The sequence below is a fragment of the Tympanuchus pallidicinctus genome, unplaced genomic scaffold, assembly GCF_026119805.1.
Source record: "Tympanuchus pallidicinctus isolate F22 unplaced genomic scaffold, pur_lepc_1.0 scaffold3, whole genome shotgun sequence".
Lineage (NCBI taxonomy): Eukaryota > Metazoa > Chordata > Aves > Galliformes > Phasianidae > Tympanuchus > Tympanuchus pallidicinctus.
In genome coordinates, this window is record NW_026294747.1 from 90,461,878 (window position 1) to 90,479,984 (window position 18,107).

General features: G+C 44.8%; 1 protein-coding gene across 5 annotated transcripts in view; it reads left to right on the plus strand.

Annotated features, from left to right (window-relative positions):
• The first annotated feature begins 8,747 nt into the window (after positions 1 to 8,747).
• SNX10 (sorting nexin 10) overlaps positions 8,748 to 18,107 on the plus strand; it is a 30,722-nt gene continuing 21,362 nt past the window's right edge. The window contains exon 1 of one of the 5 annotated variants that reach the window (XM_052693579.1): positions 8,748 to 8,939. In XM_052693579.1, coding sequence (XP_052549539.1) covers positions 8,754 to 8,939 — 186 coding nt within the window. In that variant the 5' untranslated portion in view covers positions 8,748 to 8,753. Of the gene's footprint in view, positions 8,940 to 9,847; positions 9,899 to 15,027; positions 15,048 to 18,107 lie in introns of those variants that run through there. The other 4 variants (XM_052693580.1, XM_052693581.1, XM_052693582.1 and 1 more) reach the window with 4 other exon arrangements.

An 18,107-nucleotide genomic window follows, 5' to 3' on the forward strand; every position in this document is an offset into this window, starting at 1 on the left:
TTCTCTCAGAGAAAGAGCCTGCTGTTGATCTACCCCCATACAAGCAGGAGAGGTGCTTTTCTTCCTTGTAAAGTGCTGTGGGATTTATTAGTGTTAACGTGGTGAGAAAATTGGAGATGATTCCCATTGCTCCAGATGGCACTGTCCAGATGGGAGTTCCTATTCTTACTTCTGAGGATGCTGGTGTTGTTGGCACGTTGTTTAAGAACCTATTATGGTGTATTCTGTTAGGAGATCAGGGTTTTAGTGTGTGGTCAGGTGTTTACATTCGCTGCCTGTCTGCACAATGGTTTTTATTCAGTGCAAAGACAGCCCTTCGGGGTGTTGTGTTGTTGGGCTTGTCCTTAGTTTATGTACCAGTCACTCAGGCTTTGTAGACTAGGGGAGGCATTGTTAGCCTCTGGTTCCTCCTTCCCCAGGTGGTTTTCTTCAGGTGCACAGTTCTGCATGTAGTTAAAAGTCTGTGTGGAGTTTTTGCTGCAAAGTCAATGTCAAAAAACGCTGAGCCAGCACTCATCAAGGCAGAACTTTCTGTAGAAAAAATGTATTACTTGGACAGAATGAGACTGCTCAATCTGAAATACAAAGAATCAAGTGCTTACTTTGCCTTTTAAAATATCATTCAAAAGGCAGGGAAGTAATTGTGATGTTGGTTTTCCTGGAACTGCAAAGTGTTGCTTGTAGTAAATGCATTGAGAAGCTAAAAAACTGAAACCATTTGCTTTTTCCACCGTCAAACCTGAACAGCTGAAACACTTCTACTTACCTGAGTGCCACTGCAATGTCAGTAGTTACAGTATTAATCCACAGAGATGTTTAAGGCTTTTGCTTTAATAGAATAACACTCCATAGATCTCTAAATATTTGGGAGATTGCATTTGTGGGCATTCCTTTGAAATTCTGTTACTACTTTTAATTGTTGCAGACCCAAAGATGCCATGTCCGTCAGTATTCTGCACGTCCTGCTTAGGAAACATATGATATGCACCTTTGGGGGGAAAAAAAAAGACAACTTGTTAAACCTACATTTTTTTTTGAGTGAGCTGCTGACTCACAGCTGGTCCTGCTCTTCCAGCGGTAGTTCAGGATACAGTTGCTTTAAGCGTTTAAACATGTTGCTAGGTGTAGCAATTAAACACCTCCTGTTCAGCTGCTTTTATTTCAAACGCTGTGGCTAAATCTGCAAGCCAAACCATTGGCGGTGGTTCCTCAGGCTGTATCTCCCACACCTGGCCCCGTGGGTGCTGCTTCCCAGCACTCTGCACCGCCCTTCTGAATGCCACTAACCAAACAGTTCTTCGGGTGTGTTGGCCCTCGGTTTGGTGGGTGACCCGGAGGCGATGGAAGATGCCATAAGCCTGGCTGCTATGATGTAATGCAGACAGTCGTAGAGAAGAGAGAAAAATGTTTCTGTACAGCCTTGTGATGCTGTTGAGAATGGCTGAGAAGCAGCGCCCGAGAGTTTCAAATGTGAATGGCCACTTCTTCAGGATGGTTCCAAGTGCCAATGCCCCTTCAGGAACCCAATTCCCCTTGTTGCGTGCTGATCTGTTTGCTTCCAGTAGATCAGCAGCCAGAGCTGATGTGAAGGACTGTGCCTTCAGTGAGGGGATGTTGTGTTGACTTGGAGGGAAAGGATGAGCCTGGGAAACAAAGCTAACAATTTGTGTTTAATATCTACTGCTTAAATATGGTTCACAGTTTGAATAAAGAGGCCTTGGTTCTCTTTATCCCATGGCAGACACAAGACCCATACTGAACACTGGAAATGTAACAAACATATAAAAAACTCTTAGCAGAGAAAAGCTGTTGTAACAATCTCTTATCCACCAATAACGCTTATGGGAAAGAACTGCTTCTAGAGCTGATCTCTGTGGGAGTCACAGTTGCCTTCCTACCACTGGTTTCATGACTGCTGTTCGGGTTGGTGGTGGTACAGTGGCCTGAGAGACACAAGTTGCTGTAGGCTTCCTTCAAGTGGTATCAAAGCTGCTTTACTGAACGCTTGAACAGGAGTCTGGAGCTGCTTGTTTCATCCAAGACAGCTGTGGGGCAGCAGCAGAGAGTGGAGGTGGATACCTGCAGGCTGCCTGCTCCACTGCGGGGCTGAGTGCCAGGGGAATCCATTGGTCTGCTGCATGAGATTCTTAGGAGAACCCACAGCAAATGCTGGTAAACATAGATTTGGGAAAGCTTCTCAATGGTTAGAAATGGTGCCTCCATAAAATGCAGGTATTTCAAGCTGGTTAAAAGATTATGCCTGGATAAATCGTCTCCAGGAAGGTTTTTGTGCTGAAGTTGCACTGGAAGCGGTTCCTTTCGCTGCAGTAGCACCAGTGACTGCTGGGCTGACTCATGGAGCTGACCTGGTGATGAAGGCTGAGGGTGCTGCAGAGCAGCTAAAGAAAATGATGCAAAGAGCAGAGGGAGCTTTACCCATTCGAGCAGAATTACGATGCCATATTCTGGGAATATTATGCAGAAGAAGACATATGGAGTATTTCTTGTTTCTTTACATTATTGTGATAAATACTGCAACACAGACTGTTGCAGACTCAGTTTCTCATCCCTCACTCTTTCAAATAATATATATGAATTGCTCTGTATGTAAGAGAAGCTGTTGTTTTGAAAAAGAGACGATTTGATTTGATAGGCAGTGCATTGTAAAGGCAAAAATGAAGCAAAATGCAGTGCTAAAAGTCAGTTTTGTAGAGGACAATGTATGTGCATAAAGCCAGCGACTTGGGAGTAAATTTTGAAGACAGAAATGCACACTTAAAAGATACTTTATGGTAGAGGAGAACTGAACTCGAAGGACTCCTGCTCCTCCTTATGATCCCCTGCATTGCTCGCCATCTGAAACAGATGAGTTACAGCTGCTGCAGGCTTCCTGCTGCTGTGTCTGCTTTGAATAAGGAAAAAAGGGAACCAACTTCTTGTCTGCCCCTCATACCTCACCGCTCAGACAACGCAGTGGGCTCTCGTGCAACATTTGCATGCCTTCCTGCTTCCTGTACTGGGTGAGAGCTGGGCTTTGTATCTGTGCCATTGGTCTGAATAGAGGCTGATGTACCAAGGCCTGAGCTCTTTCTGACATGAAAGGCAGTGTACTCTAAAGGGGCAGGTGAAAGCTACAGGTGTGGGAGTGCTGACGTGCTCCCTGGAGAGCAGTAATTCCAGCTGTGCCCCCAGTACTACACGACACACCCGTAGTCAGAGTGTTGGTGTAGCAAAATGCTTTGGTTGAAGTCATACAATGTTTTTAGGGAAAAAAAATCTTTGCAAAAATACTTTTGTTTCCTTGCTTAAATGTGCCAATGAGATCACAGAATCACAGAATTGTAGGGGTTGGAAGGGACCTCCAGAGATCATCGAGTCCAACCCCCAAGATGAGAGAGAGCACCCCAGAATAATTTGGTTGAAATCAGGGCAAGTACATGGGAGGATCTCATGTCAGAAGCTGATCTAAGATGAGAGGCACTGCGATCCTCCTTACCTGTGTTACTACACCAACAAATCATAAGGCCATACCAATGAGCTTTGTAGCAATTTGGAAGTTCTTACCACTCTTTCCACTGTAGAAGTTATGCTAATATCCACACTGGTGAGCATAAGGCAATTAAACAAACCAAAGGAATTATTTTGGAATGTGGAATCAGAAAGAAGTTAGCCACAAGCAGGACCTGAAGACTCCCTCAAACATCTGAAAGCATCTCTAATTCAGCACTGTGTACTCCAGGCAAACCTGGGCCTGAGATTTTTGGCCATGCAACACATTGAATAAAGCCCCTGTGAAGCCACTAAGAGCAGACAGGGTGCTGATGCTCACCACAGGACCTGCTCATGCAGAAAACAGCTACAGCAGTGGATCTGTGTTGCTTCAGGTCCTTGGGGGACACTTCCTTGCAATAATAGCATGGGGTAGCCCAATACACAAGAAAAGTCAAATATGCTAAAAGCAGCCAAAAGCATCTGTTGTGGACAGTAAGTTCATCTCTGGGCTCTGCTGGGTTTCAAATCCCCACATACTGGATCATTTCACAGGGACCAGTGTACACAGATTAGTGCAAAGCAGTGCAAAGCGTGCTACTCCTTCACTGTAAATTTGCAAAACAAATAGCAGCAGGAGGGAACCAATACATGGGGCTCACTACTGAAAGACTGAACTAGGTCAGCTGAGATCGACCTAAAATAGAGTCCAGAAGGATTCTGATGGATCATCTCTGGGTGCCATGGCTCAGTAGATTTCATCCACGTGGACTAGAGAATATTCTGCTGCAATGGAGTACTGAAATCCAGCTCTCCACACCTCCTGCCCCACCGTGGGCTCCTCTACATGCAGCTCCACGTGGAGCTGCACGTGGAGACCTGCTGTGTGGTGCCCATGGGCTGCAGGGGAACAACCTGCTCCAGCACGAGCCTCTTCTGGGCTGCAGGGAACTTCTGCTCTGCACTCAGAACAGCTCCTGCCTTCCTTCTGCACTGATCTCGGTGCCTGCATGGCTGCTTCTCTCCCATTCCTCACCCTTCTCTCCCAGCTGCTATTGATCAGCAGTTTTCCCTTTTCTTAAATCTTTTCTCTCTGAGGCCCACCAGCATCATTCATGGCTCAGCTCTGGCCACCAGCGGGCCCTTTTTGGAGAAGCTGGAGCTGCCTCTACTCTGACATGAGACAGCGCTGGGCTCTTCTCACAGAGGCCACCCCCACAGGCCCAACAACCAAAACCTTGTCAGGTAAGCCTCATACTGTACCATAACATACTGTACAATAACATACCGTTAGCATTTAGCTTACCTCTTTCTTTCTTACTAAACTAGACATTACAACACAGAATTGACATGAACCAATGCCAGAGAAATGCAACTTAGTTGACACGTGTCAATCTGTTCATCTGCCAGATCATTAACACAGACCAGAGACCTGGTCCTTTGCTGCCAGAGTACCAATGGGAAATGTTCTTTCCTCTCTCCATCTGATTAGAATAAGTGCACACCCTCCAGCTGTTATGAAAAGTGCTTCCCTCCCCATTAACACTACCATTCTGCCAATAGTGCCAGCCCCAGTAAATCCCAATCTTTCCAAACCTGCTTCTCCTCATTACATTGCTGCTGCTGCTTATCACCTAGCTCGTAACTCATTTTCTTCCCCTTGCTCCTCTTAAAATATCTACTGTCAACTCCACCCCTCCTGTCTGCATTCATCTCAGACAAAAAGTAACAACCCAAATGCCTCTCAAAAAAATTTGTCCCTCCTGGCTTCGACTCTGCTCCAGGCTCTCCCTGCTTCCTACTGCTCCCGGCTACCTTTTGCCTGCAGGCAACAAAAAGGTGTCTTAACAAATAATTGCATGGACACTATCAGGAAAGCTACTGCAGAAGTTGCCGCCCTAGGCCAGCCCCACCTGTCCCTCTGGCTCTGAAGAGTCCCAGAGGCTTCAGAAGATTGGTGAAAATTGTGAGTCAATCTGCCAAATGAAACAGATGCTCATTTAGCAACACACAAATGCAATCTGCTTACTGCAGGTTTCTCTCCAGAACTGATAATGGCTGGTTAATTTTTTCACGGTTTTTCAGATTTGGAATAAATTGCACATGAAAAATTTCATGGGTTTCTTTGCATCAAAAGAAAAACCAATTTGACATATTAACTGAGAGTATTTGGAACTGGGAATACTGCAAGTTTGTGCTTATTCCACCTGTTTGTCCCAGTGCATCAGGACAATGGTGGGGAGCAAAGAGTAGCCCACATCTGCAGACTATGTGCCATGGCACATCTTTGCACTAACTAAATGCCAGCTCATGGTCAAGACTATTCAAATCAGAAGACAAAACTACCATCCTTAGGCAGTCTGACCCAGATGCCTCCCACTCAAGGCTTACACTTGACCGTGGCTGACTTGCAGGTACTGGAAGCACAGGCGTTTTCAGAGGACAGATCTTACTGAATCTAAGCTCTGTACAGATACTGATATCTGCCTTGACTACAGAGGGCGAGGGACCAGAAGTCCCTAGAGTAGGCAGGGAAAATAGGGCAGGCAGCAACGCAGCCTTGTGACTTGCATCTCAGTACAAAGAGCCAGAAGCAGGAGAGGAAACTGGGAAATAAAAAGATAACACTGTCACCATCTGAAATAATCCTAAGTATCAAGCAGAATCTGAAAGCTGTATATTCTACTATTCAAGCATTTGCCCTATATGCTGACTTTGTCAGTCTGGGGGATCTGTGCACATAAAGATTGTGACTCCATATTATTCTGTTAAATCTGGCCTAGAAAAGCAAAAGTAAACAGAACCCAAATAGCCCAGAAATAAAACAAGGAAACAGCAAACACCTTGTAAGAAACAAAGTTAGAAGGGAGAAGGGAAAGCAGAGTCTGCATTCCTCTGCTGCTAAATAATACATAAAGGACGAGTGCCCTTAAGAATGCTGTTGTTTGTTTCACTGTAGCTCTTTCTGATCTTTCTGATGGTTTTCAGTTTTTAATGGAGCATTTGGCTTTGTTGGACTTGAAAAGACGGCATACATTGCATTTAGTTTCCATTATTTGTTCTTCTCACATGATAGTTTTCTTCCTCCTCACACTAGAAACACAGAGGCCACATTTTAACCTGCCTTCATAACAGATATAATACAGAAAATGGGAATTATCTAAAGGGGGGGGGGGGAGAAACAAAATGAATAATCCTTTTTCATGTTCCATGTAAATACTAACACCTTTCTCTCTCCTCTCCCCCCCCTCCCTCTGTCTGACCCAATTTTCCTTAAGCAGAATGTTTCTCCGAGGCAGGCACCTCTGAGACTGCAAACTTAGCAGATAGTACTGAACATGAGAGCACTGCGCTTGGAAAATCAAGTTTAAAGCTACTATACTTGTGGCATTAACATTTCTGGTGTACTGATAAATTGCTTGTTCTTTCTCTTCACCAGAACTTCTCCCTTAGCTGTGCTCACACGAAAGAACAAAGCAATTCCAGCAGCAACTGTATATCTCAGGACATCTATCCAGCCTGCCTAAAAGAGTATCATACTCTTCTGAACGTTTTTGCATATGTTAAATCCCTTCCTGCTATATATAGCCAGTAAGGGGATACAAATTATTCGCAGGACACCAGCAAATGTGTTCATTCCATGCTTTATTGCAAACAACCTTGCTAAATCCAGGATGATTCCCACAAGACAACACAGTCACAGGACATTTTTGAAGAGTTCCTTTCTTTTTCTCACTCTTAATTCTTGCACCTCTCACAAAACCAAAGCACCAAGCACTTCTTAAAACCGCAACCTGTAACACAACTGCTGCCATCATTTATTTGTGGTTCCTCGAAGTAATGCCTAAGAAACCCACGCCAGAGTTTGAACAGAAGACCCACCCTTCACACTGTCCACTTCAGCAGGTTTGTATTACCAGTCTGGCTCCACCCCTGGCTGGAGAGCAGCTTCTTATTGCATTTCAGGCAGAACATTTCTTCTGCACATCCTGGGAATGCTCCGCAAAGAGAAGAAAGGAAGACCTCAGATAACATCAGCAGCAAACCTCCACAGTTCCCACCAGCACTACAGCTGCACCCTGAGAAACTTGGAAAAACCTTGGTAGAAATGCACTTCTGGGCTTCATGTCGTGACACAATGCCACCAGTGTGACAAAATGGACAAAAGCAGCACAAGAACTTCACTGCAAATACACAGGTAGGCAAATTCTCTATTTAAACTCTGAACTGGCAACAGAACTAATTCATCACCTTCCCCTGTTTACAACAGTTTACAAGGCTTGTCTCCCTCTTCTATCCCTTTCCTCAGAGTATTTGTTTTCTCTTTCTAGACTTTGGTGTTTTTCCTATCTGTCTTCCTTTCTTCCCTTAGTTTTCCTAGGATGCTGTATTAGGGTTCTGTGATCACCATATGTATGCTATGCTGCTCACTGCAAACCACCGACTCAGCAAGTCCTGATGGTTTCCAACCTCCTTTCTTTCCTGGAAGATACACGCCTGCACACCACAGCCTTGTGGAAAAAATCATGTGGATTAGCGGCCGCATGTCTCACACATGTGCGGAGATAGCTATGAGAGATTTATAAATCTGACTGATAATCATTTTTGTTACACTAGAGTATAAAAAGCTCTGCTTTCTGGAAAGTAGATGATACCAAGCAGCCCTGAAGAAATCTGTTTAATTGCAAGTTAGTCCATGCAAACTTACACATTCATGTATCGCTCCTGCAATCCTCTGTACTTTGTTATTATGGATGCTTTGTGTTCTTATTGATCTCTACACCTTTCTGTACGGGTTTGTTCTTATGGCTATCTGGCTGAAGTCGTTGAGTATTCTGCTTTACCACAAATTAAGAGTAATTATTTTTCTTTAGCAAGATTTTTTATTCCAGGACTTTGCTACATATTTTCAACTCCGATGAGAAAGGTCAGACCCCACATGAGATGGAAAGGCCAAGGTAAGGCTCTGGGCTTTTCAGCACGCAGGAATGAGGTAAAAATACATTCAAACGATTCTTCCTTTCTGGAAAGCACGGGAGTTGCTCAGATTCTGTAACGGTACGCGGGTGAGTGTGTTGCAGCCCTTCAGACACACAGACCGGTGCCACTTCTTATAACACAGAATTATCGCCTTTCTTTCCTCTAATTAGCGTACATTCCCTTAGGCTGACAAGCGCGGGGCTCCCCCATCACAGCCCGCAGGGCTCAGCGCTGCCCCGTCCCGCCCCGAAGGAGCTCGAGGAGGAGAACCGCGGCGCCAGGTGATGGCGGCGGGCAAGCGCGGGGCAGCTCGGCCCCGCCCGAGGCCGCTGACGTGCGCTCCGCCTCCCGGCTTAAGGAGCGGCGGCGGCGCCTCTCTGTGGAGCCGTGCGCGGCGCTGGTTGAGCGGCGGGCTGCTGGTGGGGCTGCTCGGGCCGTGTTGTGTCACCGCGGGCGGCTTGGCGAAGACGGTAGGGTCGGGGCTGCGGCTCCCGTGGGTCGCCTCCTCACGGCTCCGCGGGGTGGGATCGTCCCTGTGGGGTCCGTGGCTCTGGGACCCGTGGGGCTGCTGCCCGCGCTGGGTTGTCTTCAGCCCGTATTGCAGGGCTACGTAGCGGCTCGTTTCGGTGCTGGCAGTAAGGAACGTTGGTTTACGTAATTAATGTCCTTGTTTTGAACCAGCCCGTTTATTGCCCGCTCCCTTCGGCGCTATCGGCGTTATACTGACGCTCAAAAACTCTGCGCGCCCGTACCTAGCGTAAATATAACGTATATAATGGCGTGTGGCGTGTTGATCTGTATTAACGTGCTGTGCCTTCCTGTTAGTCGGGGGCTGCCTTCGTTTGTGTCAGCGTGTTACAGCGCTGAAAACCCGAGCGCTGTGGAGCACGTGGGGAAGGAAGGCCGGGCCGCGGGGCTCGGGCCGGGCGCTGGGATGGGCGGCTGCCTGCTCCGCTGGGTTCTGCACGGGTTGCCTGGTTGTGCTGAGTGCGCCCGCAGGAGACGCGTGGTCCACATCCTCGCAGCCCCTCCGAGTGCGTGGCAATGCCGGGTAAACATTGCCCGACTCCTTCGGCAGTGGTCAGAAGGTAAAAGCGGGCTGGAGTGCTGTGTGAGCCCGCCAAGGGCTGGCTCTGTTCCATCCAGGTACTTTGGGGTTTCCACCCAGCCCGTGGCCGCATCACCGCCGCCCATGCGGCTGGCCCTAACGTTGCACAGACTCGCTTACTAACGGTACAAGTGAAACGGCGGCTTGAGTTCGTGTTTGCCAGTCCTCTTCTGAGGTTGGCAGGCACTGGGTGGAGCAAAGAGGACGTTCTTCCTATGAGTGCTGGGGGAATTGAAACTAAAAGTGATGTCGGGACAAGCTTGAGTGACACAAGCTAAGCATGCCTCCCTGTAGAAAAATGGAAATGCTACTGTCATCTTGGTAAGAGAAGGCAAAAATAATTCAGCCAATGATATTATGGAAGTTTGTAATGACTGACTTGAAATCTTGAAGTCTGTTGTTCATTGTGCGTATGTTGTGTTCAATCTAAGCAGGCTTTATCCTCAGTTAATTTCAATTTGAAGAACTTCTATCTGTGCACTGTACTCACATTAACGTACTTTTAAGGGCTTGTAGTCAGCGTGAGCTTTATGACCGTTGTCATTCTAAATTTTGTGTGTGTATGTATGTATATTTAAAGGAGATATATGTTCTGTAAATGCTAAGTACTAACACCATAGTATTTCCAGTGCTATAGTGTAATTAGGAGAGAGCAGCACCCAGAAGCCTTATTCAGTTGCCCTGTGGTGTAAAAGCTGTGCAAACACAGGCAGAAAGGTGGTTGTGGGTCCCAAGGAATTTGTGAAATAAACAGAAAGCAAGAGACTTTAAGTACAGACAAAAATATTTGTTTAATAAAGCACCTCTGAGTGCTCATACAAGTGGAAAGCCCATTATAAATTACGTTGATGTTGTAGTTCTTATTTCCTTTATGTCTCTCTGTAGCTTAGCTGCTGTTAATGTGAGCTGCTGGATTTAAGGATTAATGCTTCTACACCACTGAAAAGCAGCAATTGCCAGCTAGTAGATTCTCCTTCCTAAAATGAGCTGTTTTGTGACTACCAGCTGCAGTAGTTTTTATATAGTAATTGATTTCAATGATGTATTTGTTCTTTTTTTTAATTTTAAGAAAAAAATAAAAGCTTTTGCTGCTGTCAGTCAGGAATAGCCCTCTGAAAGGCTGCTGCAGTACTACTACAGTGTTCCATGAACTATTACCTGGGTCCCATCTTGACAATCAGTTTTCTGTTTTTTCCTTTGTTCCTTTCTGGATGGTTGCATGCCTGTAGCACTGTATGGCTTCCAGCATAGAAACGATGTTAGGTCTGATGCCAGTGGTGCTGTGCTCTGCTCTGCTGTGGGTTCCGAGTGCCCTGGGATTTCCCATTCAGGTCAGGCCGAGTAATTCTCATGCACAGGAGATGGAGCATGACATCAAGACGTCAGGTGAGAAGTATGGCATGATGTGTCTTCTGTCAGTGCCTGTCATCATCTAGCAGGGACCGGTGGCACTCTGTAAGGTGGTAGCACTGAACAGGTGAGGACTGGAACACCATAAGGGCAAGGTTTGTGCTCCTAGAAATTCTTACAGAGCTCATGCTGCTCCAGCATGTGACGCTCTTAGAAACTAGCTTTTCCTGCTTGGAGAGGGGCATGGCAGGTGTTGTTCTGAAGTTTCCCATATCCTGTTCCTAGTTGAGCAACCCCAGTTATGCCAGATAGGCTTGTTTCACCACTTGTTTTGCTCTGCCTCGGATCCTGTGTAATAAAACATAATTGTCAAGAGCACTGTTATAAAAAGTAGGGCCGCTGTGACAGTAGAGTGGAATCAGGCTTGCAGACCCTTTAGAGCAAAAATTGATTAAAGAGTTTTCCTAATTGCCATCATTTCAAGCAACTGAAACCTCCTTTGCTTTGATCATACAGCTTTGTAACTTATTCATACGAAAGAAGGAGATGCTTCTCTGTTGGATTGTGTGGTGGGTTTTTTTTTTTTTTAAGTAAATCCTGAAAAAGACAATGAGTGTTTACTCGGCAGTGTAGACTGTTTAAGGAGGCTTTCTGTGCCTTGTTTGGGTGAGCAGGTAGGCAGGATAGAACAGGTGCATCAGTGTATCATGGCTTTGCAATGTATCACATGGGTCTTACTTCCGTGCATCTGGCATGTAGTGTGCATCAGCTTTTGGTTTCTGTAAACAGAGAGATATAGGAGATCTGGTTAACTTAGGATATTGTGATTATTTTTTCTTTTCTTAGAGATTTTGCATCTTCTTATTGTCTGAAAAAGATAACTCGGCAACTTGTGTTCATCTGGTACTGAAAATACAAGAGGAAAGAACAGCTGTATTCTCTAGGAATTTCCTGACTGTTTGGCAGAGTAACTCTAGAGATAGAGAAGCAAGTCATGCTATGTTTGCTTCTTCATTTGAAGAAGAAAAAAGAAAAAAGAAAAAAGTTAAAGTAAACTATATGCACTAGTGCATAGTATTTTGCACTGGATTTCTGTATTGGTGGCATTACTTGCTACATCTAGGCAATATTTAAGTGTATAAATGCTTTTAATGAGCTTTTTCCTAGCTTAGGGGAAAAAAAGAATGATTTCTTTATTTATCTATATGGTTATGAAACTTTCATGATTTGCTTGTACGTAGGAATGAAGAAAGAAAAATGAAAAGCTTACTTCAGTAGTGGCTGCATGAGTGGCCACTCCTCTTGCAGAGAGCAGCCCATCATCATGCTCTGCTTCTCAGCAAAAGCTCTGGCTTGCACGCAGCCTTGATCAGCCACAGTTTGGGCTCTTGCAGCCCAGTCCTATGGGAAAGGAAAGCAAAAGGAGAGGCTGCAAAGAGACCCCAGAGCCGAAATGCCTTGGAGCAGTCCAAGTCCAGAGATCGACTTTGTGATGGGGCACTGCAGATGGAGCAGGATCCCACGGGCAATCCTTTCATACTGTGTGCAATGCCTGGTGAGCATCCACAAAGACGCTGAGCACTCATGTCTAGTTATCTGTATCCTACTTGTCCAAATTCCGGCAGGATGGGGGATCATTGGGAGACTTGAGAGAAATGTACCAAGGAAGTTTAGATTGGATCTTAGGAGAAATCTTTCCACAAAGATGTTGCTCAAGAGGTTGCCCAGGGCAGTGGTGGAGTTGCCATCTCTGGAGGTATTTAAGAGGTCTGTGGTTATGGCTCTCAGGGACATGGTTTAGCTTTGGTAGTGTTAAGCGGTTGGACTTGGTGATCTTGAAGGTCTTTTCCAGCCTAAATGATTTTATGATAATCCAAGTAAGCTAACACAAATGGTCTTCACAGATACCTTAAATGCCTGAAGACTTTGCTGGGTGCACTTCCCATGTAGCATGTGCTAGAGAAGCAGGTAGCCCGTGCTCTGTCTTCCGTCCTGGCTCCATACTCACCTCCTGCAATACACTCTTCTTCAGTGACTAGGGGATGGTTGTCTACATGATCCTACCTTGTTTATTTTCTTCTGTTCTACTAACAGCTGCCTTTAAGCAGGTTTTGTCTTGGGACTGGTATTGTGCAGGTGTTGCTGTCGGTGTCTGTACGCTCGCTGTCTCACTGGCACTTCAGCATGAGTCATTTCAAAGCATCTCCTGGTACCTGACAGAAGAGGTGCATTTGTTGATAGAACTGAACTTGCAAAAACCTGTACTCAGAATGACCTCACACATCTGCCCAGGAGGATGCACCTGCTCCATCATATTCATGGCAGCAGTGTTTATGACAGGCACAATGGCTTGCCACAGAGAGCCTTGGCAGGGTGCACACTGATGCATTTAATTTATTTGAAAATAAACCAGTGATGATTTTGTTACAGAACTTCTCTCCAGTGACTTATTTTGTGGCTTCAGAAAATTACTACTTCCTCTCCCTTCCTTTCCTGCCAGAGAGCTCTCTAGGAGGGCATGCTCACCTGGAGGTGTTCTACACTTCAATGCAGAGCAGGTGATTCACATTGCAGCAAAGTGTCTGTTTTATTGCGGTGAGTAGTGAACCCTGACCTTCCTGTGCAGTGCTGCCAACTCGTTAGGCTCTGCAGATTCAAGTTCTTGCTCCTCCTTTGCCTCAGGATGCTGCCTGTTAGCTTACTTTGCCGTGTTTGTACACCACAACCACGGGACTATAACTCTGGGCCTTCTAATAGTCTCATCATTTTAATTGCATAATGGGAATGTGTGTTTTTTTGATTAGTCATGACTCTGGTGCCTGTTTGATGAGTTCTTCAGCTATCTTCCCTGAAGGGAAGGCTTTGTTTTCCCAAGAGCTGTGTGCTGCTTCCCAGAAGAAATGAAATTCTACTAATGAGGCATTAAAAGGCAAGGTTATAAGTTGTGTGGTTGGGAGTGTTTACAGGGAGAAGGGAAACAGCTAAGAAATACATTGCTGTGAGCACTGAGCGCAGTAGAGAATCTTGATAGCGCTGCCTGTGACAAACTGGGCATTCATATATGTGTATAAATAGTTGCATCAAAGCATGGTGTCATTGAGATTACATTTGCTTTGAGGACAGCTACATGTATGCTTGTGGTGTGGAGGAACACAACTCCAAAATACTCTCATATGTCTTTAGATGTGAACTGATGATGAGCCCAGCATTTAATGACAATGACGTGAGCTGGTCTGCTCCCCAGGAACTTATGGCTGTCTTATATTCATTATGTTAGATAGGTTGTTGTGGAGATTAGTCTCTGTGTGACTGTGGAATTGACTCAGGAGGGCTGTTGGGGAGACAGGAAAGCAAATCTGTGATAAGACACAGACAAGCCCTTTGACTCCCATCTGCAGACAAAGGTGGGGTGTGCTAGGAAGGACGGCAGCCAGGAGTCTTACATGGTTGCTCTGCCTCCCAGACAATGAAGCTGGCTTGGGGCAGTGAGACTGAAAAGTCAGAGAGGATTTCTACCCAAAATACTCCTTCAGGGGATTTATGAAGGACTGTTTTATGCAAAACCACTAGGACTGAGCTGTCCTAGGCTCTGATCCTCAGAGAGGAAACCTTCTGACTGCTATTTCACTAGTGATCACAGGCAGATGTGAGAGGAAGACATGTTAGGCCTGCTTGCCAGGAAGAGAGTATCTATCCCCTGTGTTAGCCCCAGGTTAAATCTTACAGTAGGGGTGGAAGAGTCTTGCCTACATAAGGTCTTTAAGTGAGCTTTTCACAGCTCATTGTTGATGCTTCAAAAATTCTGTTTTTCTTTTGCAACAGACTAGCCTGTTCAACAACCAAGATGCCCAGTTGAATTCACTGCCAATACATTCTTAAATGTTTAACTTAACTGTTAGAAAATCTAGTACGATAAACTAGTGTAATATATGAGCACAACTACACATGAAACAGCACTAAGTTTTTGCAGTAATGATAGGCCATCTGATGATTTCTTTAGCAGAAGAGAACATTGGTGAGTTTCCACTGTATTAGAGGTTGGACAGATGTGGAGCATCCAGCTGGTCAACTTAAGACCTAAGAATCACAGCAGTTTGAACAGAGCTGATCAAAATGCTTGGTGAGTTTGCAGTGTTGACCAAATACATGTATCTTCTCACTGCTTTGAGATGCAGGTACAGTCACTGTTCAGGACTGATTTATCTCAGGATGTAATTACTGAACTGATTTTTATTTCTGACTCTGCCTTGTCCTTACCAGCTATCTCACTGGATGCACACAATTAGGCTGGCAGTTCTAATTTTGTGGTTATGGCCAGGACTGTCACTTTTCTCTCAATTTTATTCAGAGGACAAGACCAAGCATCACACTTCCTTGCTGCGATTGGGTCATGCTTCACAAAAATAACTTAGTAGAATACGGAAATCCCCAACAGGAAGAAAGCCAAGATAAAACATGCACCACTGTGCAACGGTAATTAAAGCAGCAGAGAGCCTGAGAGCGGAGAAAAATCATGTGATAAATTAAAGGCATCTGAAATGAGCATAAATGAGAAATTTCTGGCATGTGAGATCCAAAATGTTACAAGGAATGAGTCAGGAAAAAAACAGGTTAGATGATGTCAGCATTTGCATTTATGAGATTGAAAAAGAAATGTTGAAGTAAATCTGCATTGTGTTTGCTGGCTTCTGTTACACTTACTCAGCGGCAAAATATAGCTTCCATCAATCCTTCTTTCCTGTGCTAAATAAAATTTGTTATTACCAAATAGATAGAGAGATACCTGGGGGAAGATGGTATCGTTAGGGTGGTTTAATTTGTTTTGATGAAATAAAATTTTCAGTTCCTGTAAGAAATGTTGAGTTCTGGAAGAAATAAAAGGATATATCGTCTGAACAGGGACCCTTTTCAGATACAGCATGTAAGATCATACAAGACCAGATTGGAGTCTGTCTATCTTAACACCTATTCACAAACCCTTTCTTTTTGCTTTATAATTGAGCTTGCGTGTGAGTCATTCTGCCAGGCAGCAATATGGTGTCAAATTTATGCAGTTCAAAGTGGCTGTAGCGTTACTGAAATTGGAGATCTGTGACCTGTACTTCACACTGTAATTCATGCAATGTTTTTTGGAGGGCGGTAGGAAATTGGTGATTTGATTAACTATTTGATTTTTCATGTTCCTCTGAAGTGAATGAAACGTTCTTTAACCAAAGACCAAATCCATTCTTTTGATGAAACAGGTCTTAATAACCAGCAAGACTGCAGCAAAACAGAATGGCTGGGCTGGTAGGGGGAAAATAGCAGAGTAGTATTTGCAGGGTTATAGTCTGCCTGGTGGCCATAAAGAAACATTTTGCAACCAAGTGGAGTGAAATCTTGTAGGAAAAGAGTAGTTAGCTGAATATCTTGACAATGACAGCTGGGTCAGAAATTCAAGTGGTGACTCTTGGTAGTGTGCATCTACATAATGTTGTGCTAGGTGGGATGGCCTGTGAATTCTGTTGGGGATTGGGAAAGCTCCTTTTCTTCTAAAAGCACTTTAAGACAATGTCTTTTGTTTCCTGCTCAGCACTGAAGTACTTTTACTGCTTCTGGGATGCAAAGCCAGTGATATAAGGTGGGAAGTAAGAGGGGTTTGCTTGAGGAGTGCTTTATTTTTGTTGACATCACTGTGTAGTCCACAGCACTGTGGGCAGTGCAGAGTTAACTTAAAAACACGTATGGCTTTCACTCCTAATGAGTAGATCCTCATGATTATTTGCTGGAGGAAGGTGAAGCAGACAACCAGCAGGGTTTATGAAAGGAGGCTGGATATACTGCAACCTGAACAACTAAAAGTTACTCACCCTTTTGTACAAAGGGGAGCCCGTGACTCCTCTCCTGAGTGCAGTCACATCAACCCCAAGCATTAAACTGGACAAGGCTATCTAGAAGGCATCTGCTTACTCTGGGTTAGCCTGGAGTGACTGGGTGGTCACCAGCTTTTGAGTAAGATGCAGAAGAGCTAAAACTGAAGCAGGGCAGATGCTGGTTGTGGGCTAATCTGTTCTCACACATAAAAGCTGAAAGAGTCAATCTGCTGGTGCTGAAAACTAAAGATAGCTCCTTCTGTGGGCACTGTTGTGTTTGCATCTGTTAGCTGGTCTGAGTTACCAGGTGTGCCAAGACTGCTGAGTTCAGCCCACAAATAGATTGCCTGTCCCTGGCCCTTAGGATGGTTTTGCAGTGGGGTGTGAACCATCTAGTTTGGCCTAGAGCAGATGACTAGGCTGGGATTTTCAGCTGACAGGACTTGTGGTTCTTAAATGGTGTTTATGTGAGAGGAGCCCACTGCTTTTCCTGTAATGGATGTACTTCTGAGGTAGATTGTTGATTCCTGTCAACAAAAGCAGCAGCTCTGTCAAAATGAGGGCTGTGTACCCAAATCCTGTAAGCAGCAGACTGTGTTACAATGCGGTGAGTGTGGCAATGCAAAATGACTTATTTTATATGTATTATCTGTATTAATGTGTGCTACCCTTATATCTTTCTGAATATTTTCTTCAAAAGTGGGGAATAAGATGCAGAAATTAGACTTTTTCTTGCAGTCTGGTGTTCCACTGTAAGTCACCTCTTCACTGTTGGGCTATGTCCAGCTACTGCAGTACCTGTCTGTTAGGTATGGCTGTTGTTATGGCTATTCTGAAGACTGCAGGCAGTTTTATTACATAAATGAGGTAACATTGCTTTCTACTGCTCCTTATCCTTTCATTGGAAACAGCTGTAGCAAACTTTCCTTCATGCTTTGGAGTAGCTGTGAGTTTACTCCATAGTTTGGTCCCTTCATCCTTAGGATTGATGTGCCTTTTGGCATGGTTGGATGCCTGCAGGCATAGGGAACTGCATGTAGGGATGCAGCTCAACTATCTGCAGGCTGTTGATTAAAATTCTTTGGGTGTTCTCTGCAAGTGTTAATGTAAGCAAGGCCTAGAATGCAGGAAAGACCTTGATGTATTTAGATATTCGTGATCTCTCTTTTTAACACATTGAAGCCTTGGAAGAAAGTTTAGTGTCGTACTTTGATGGGGACAACCTTGAAAGGGCAGCTGAGGAGTTTGCTTGTGATTGTGTATGACTTCTGATGGTGACCAAGGTCACAAACACAAATCATAAACTGCTTATTTAAACCTGGTGGGGT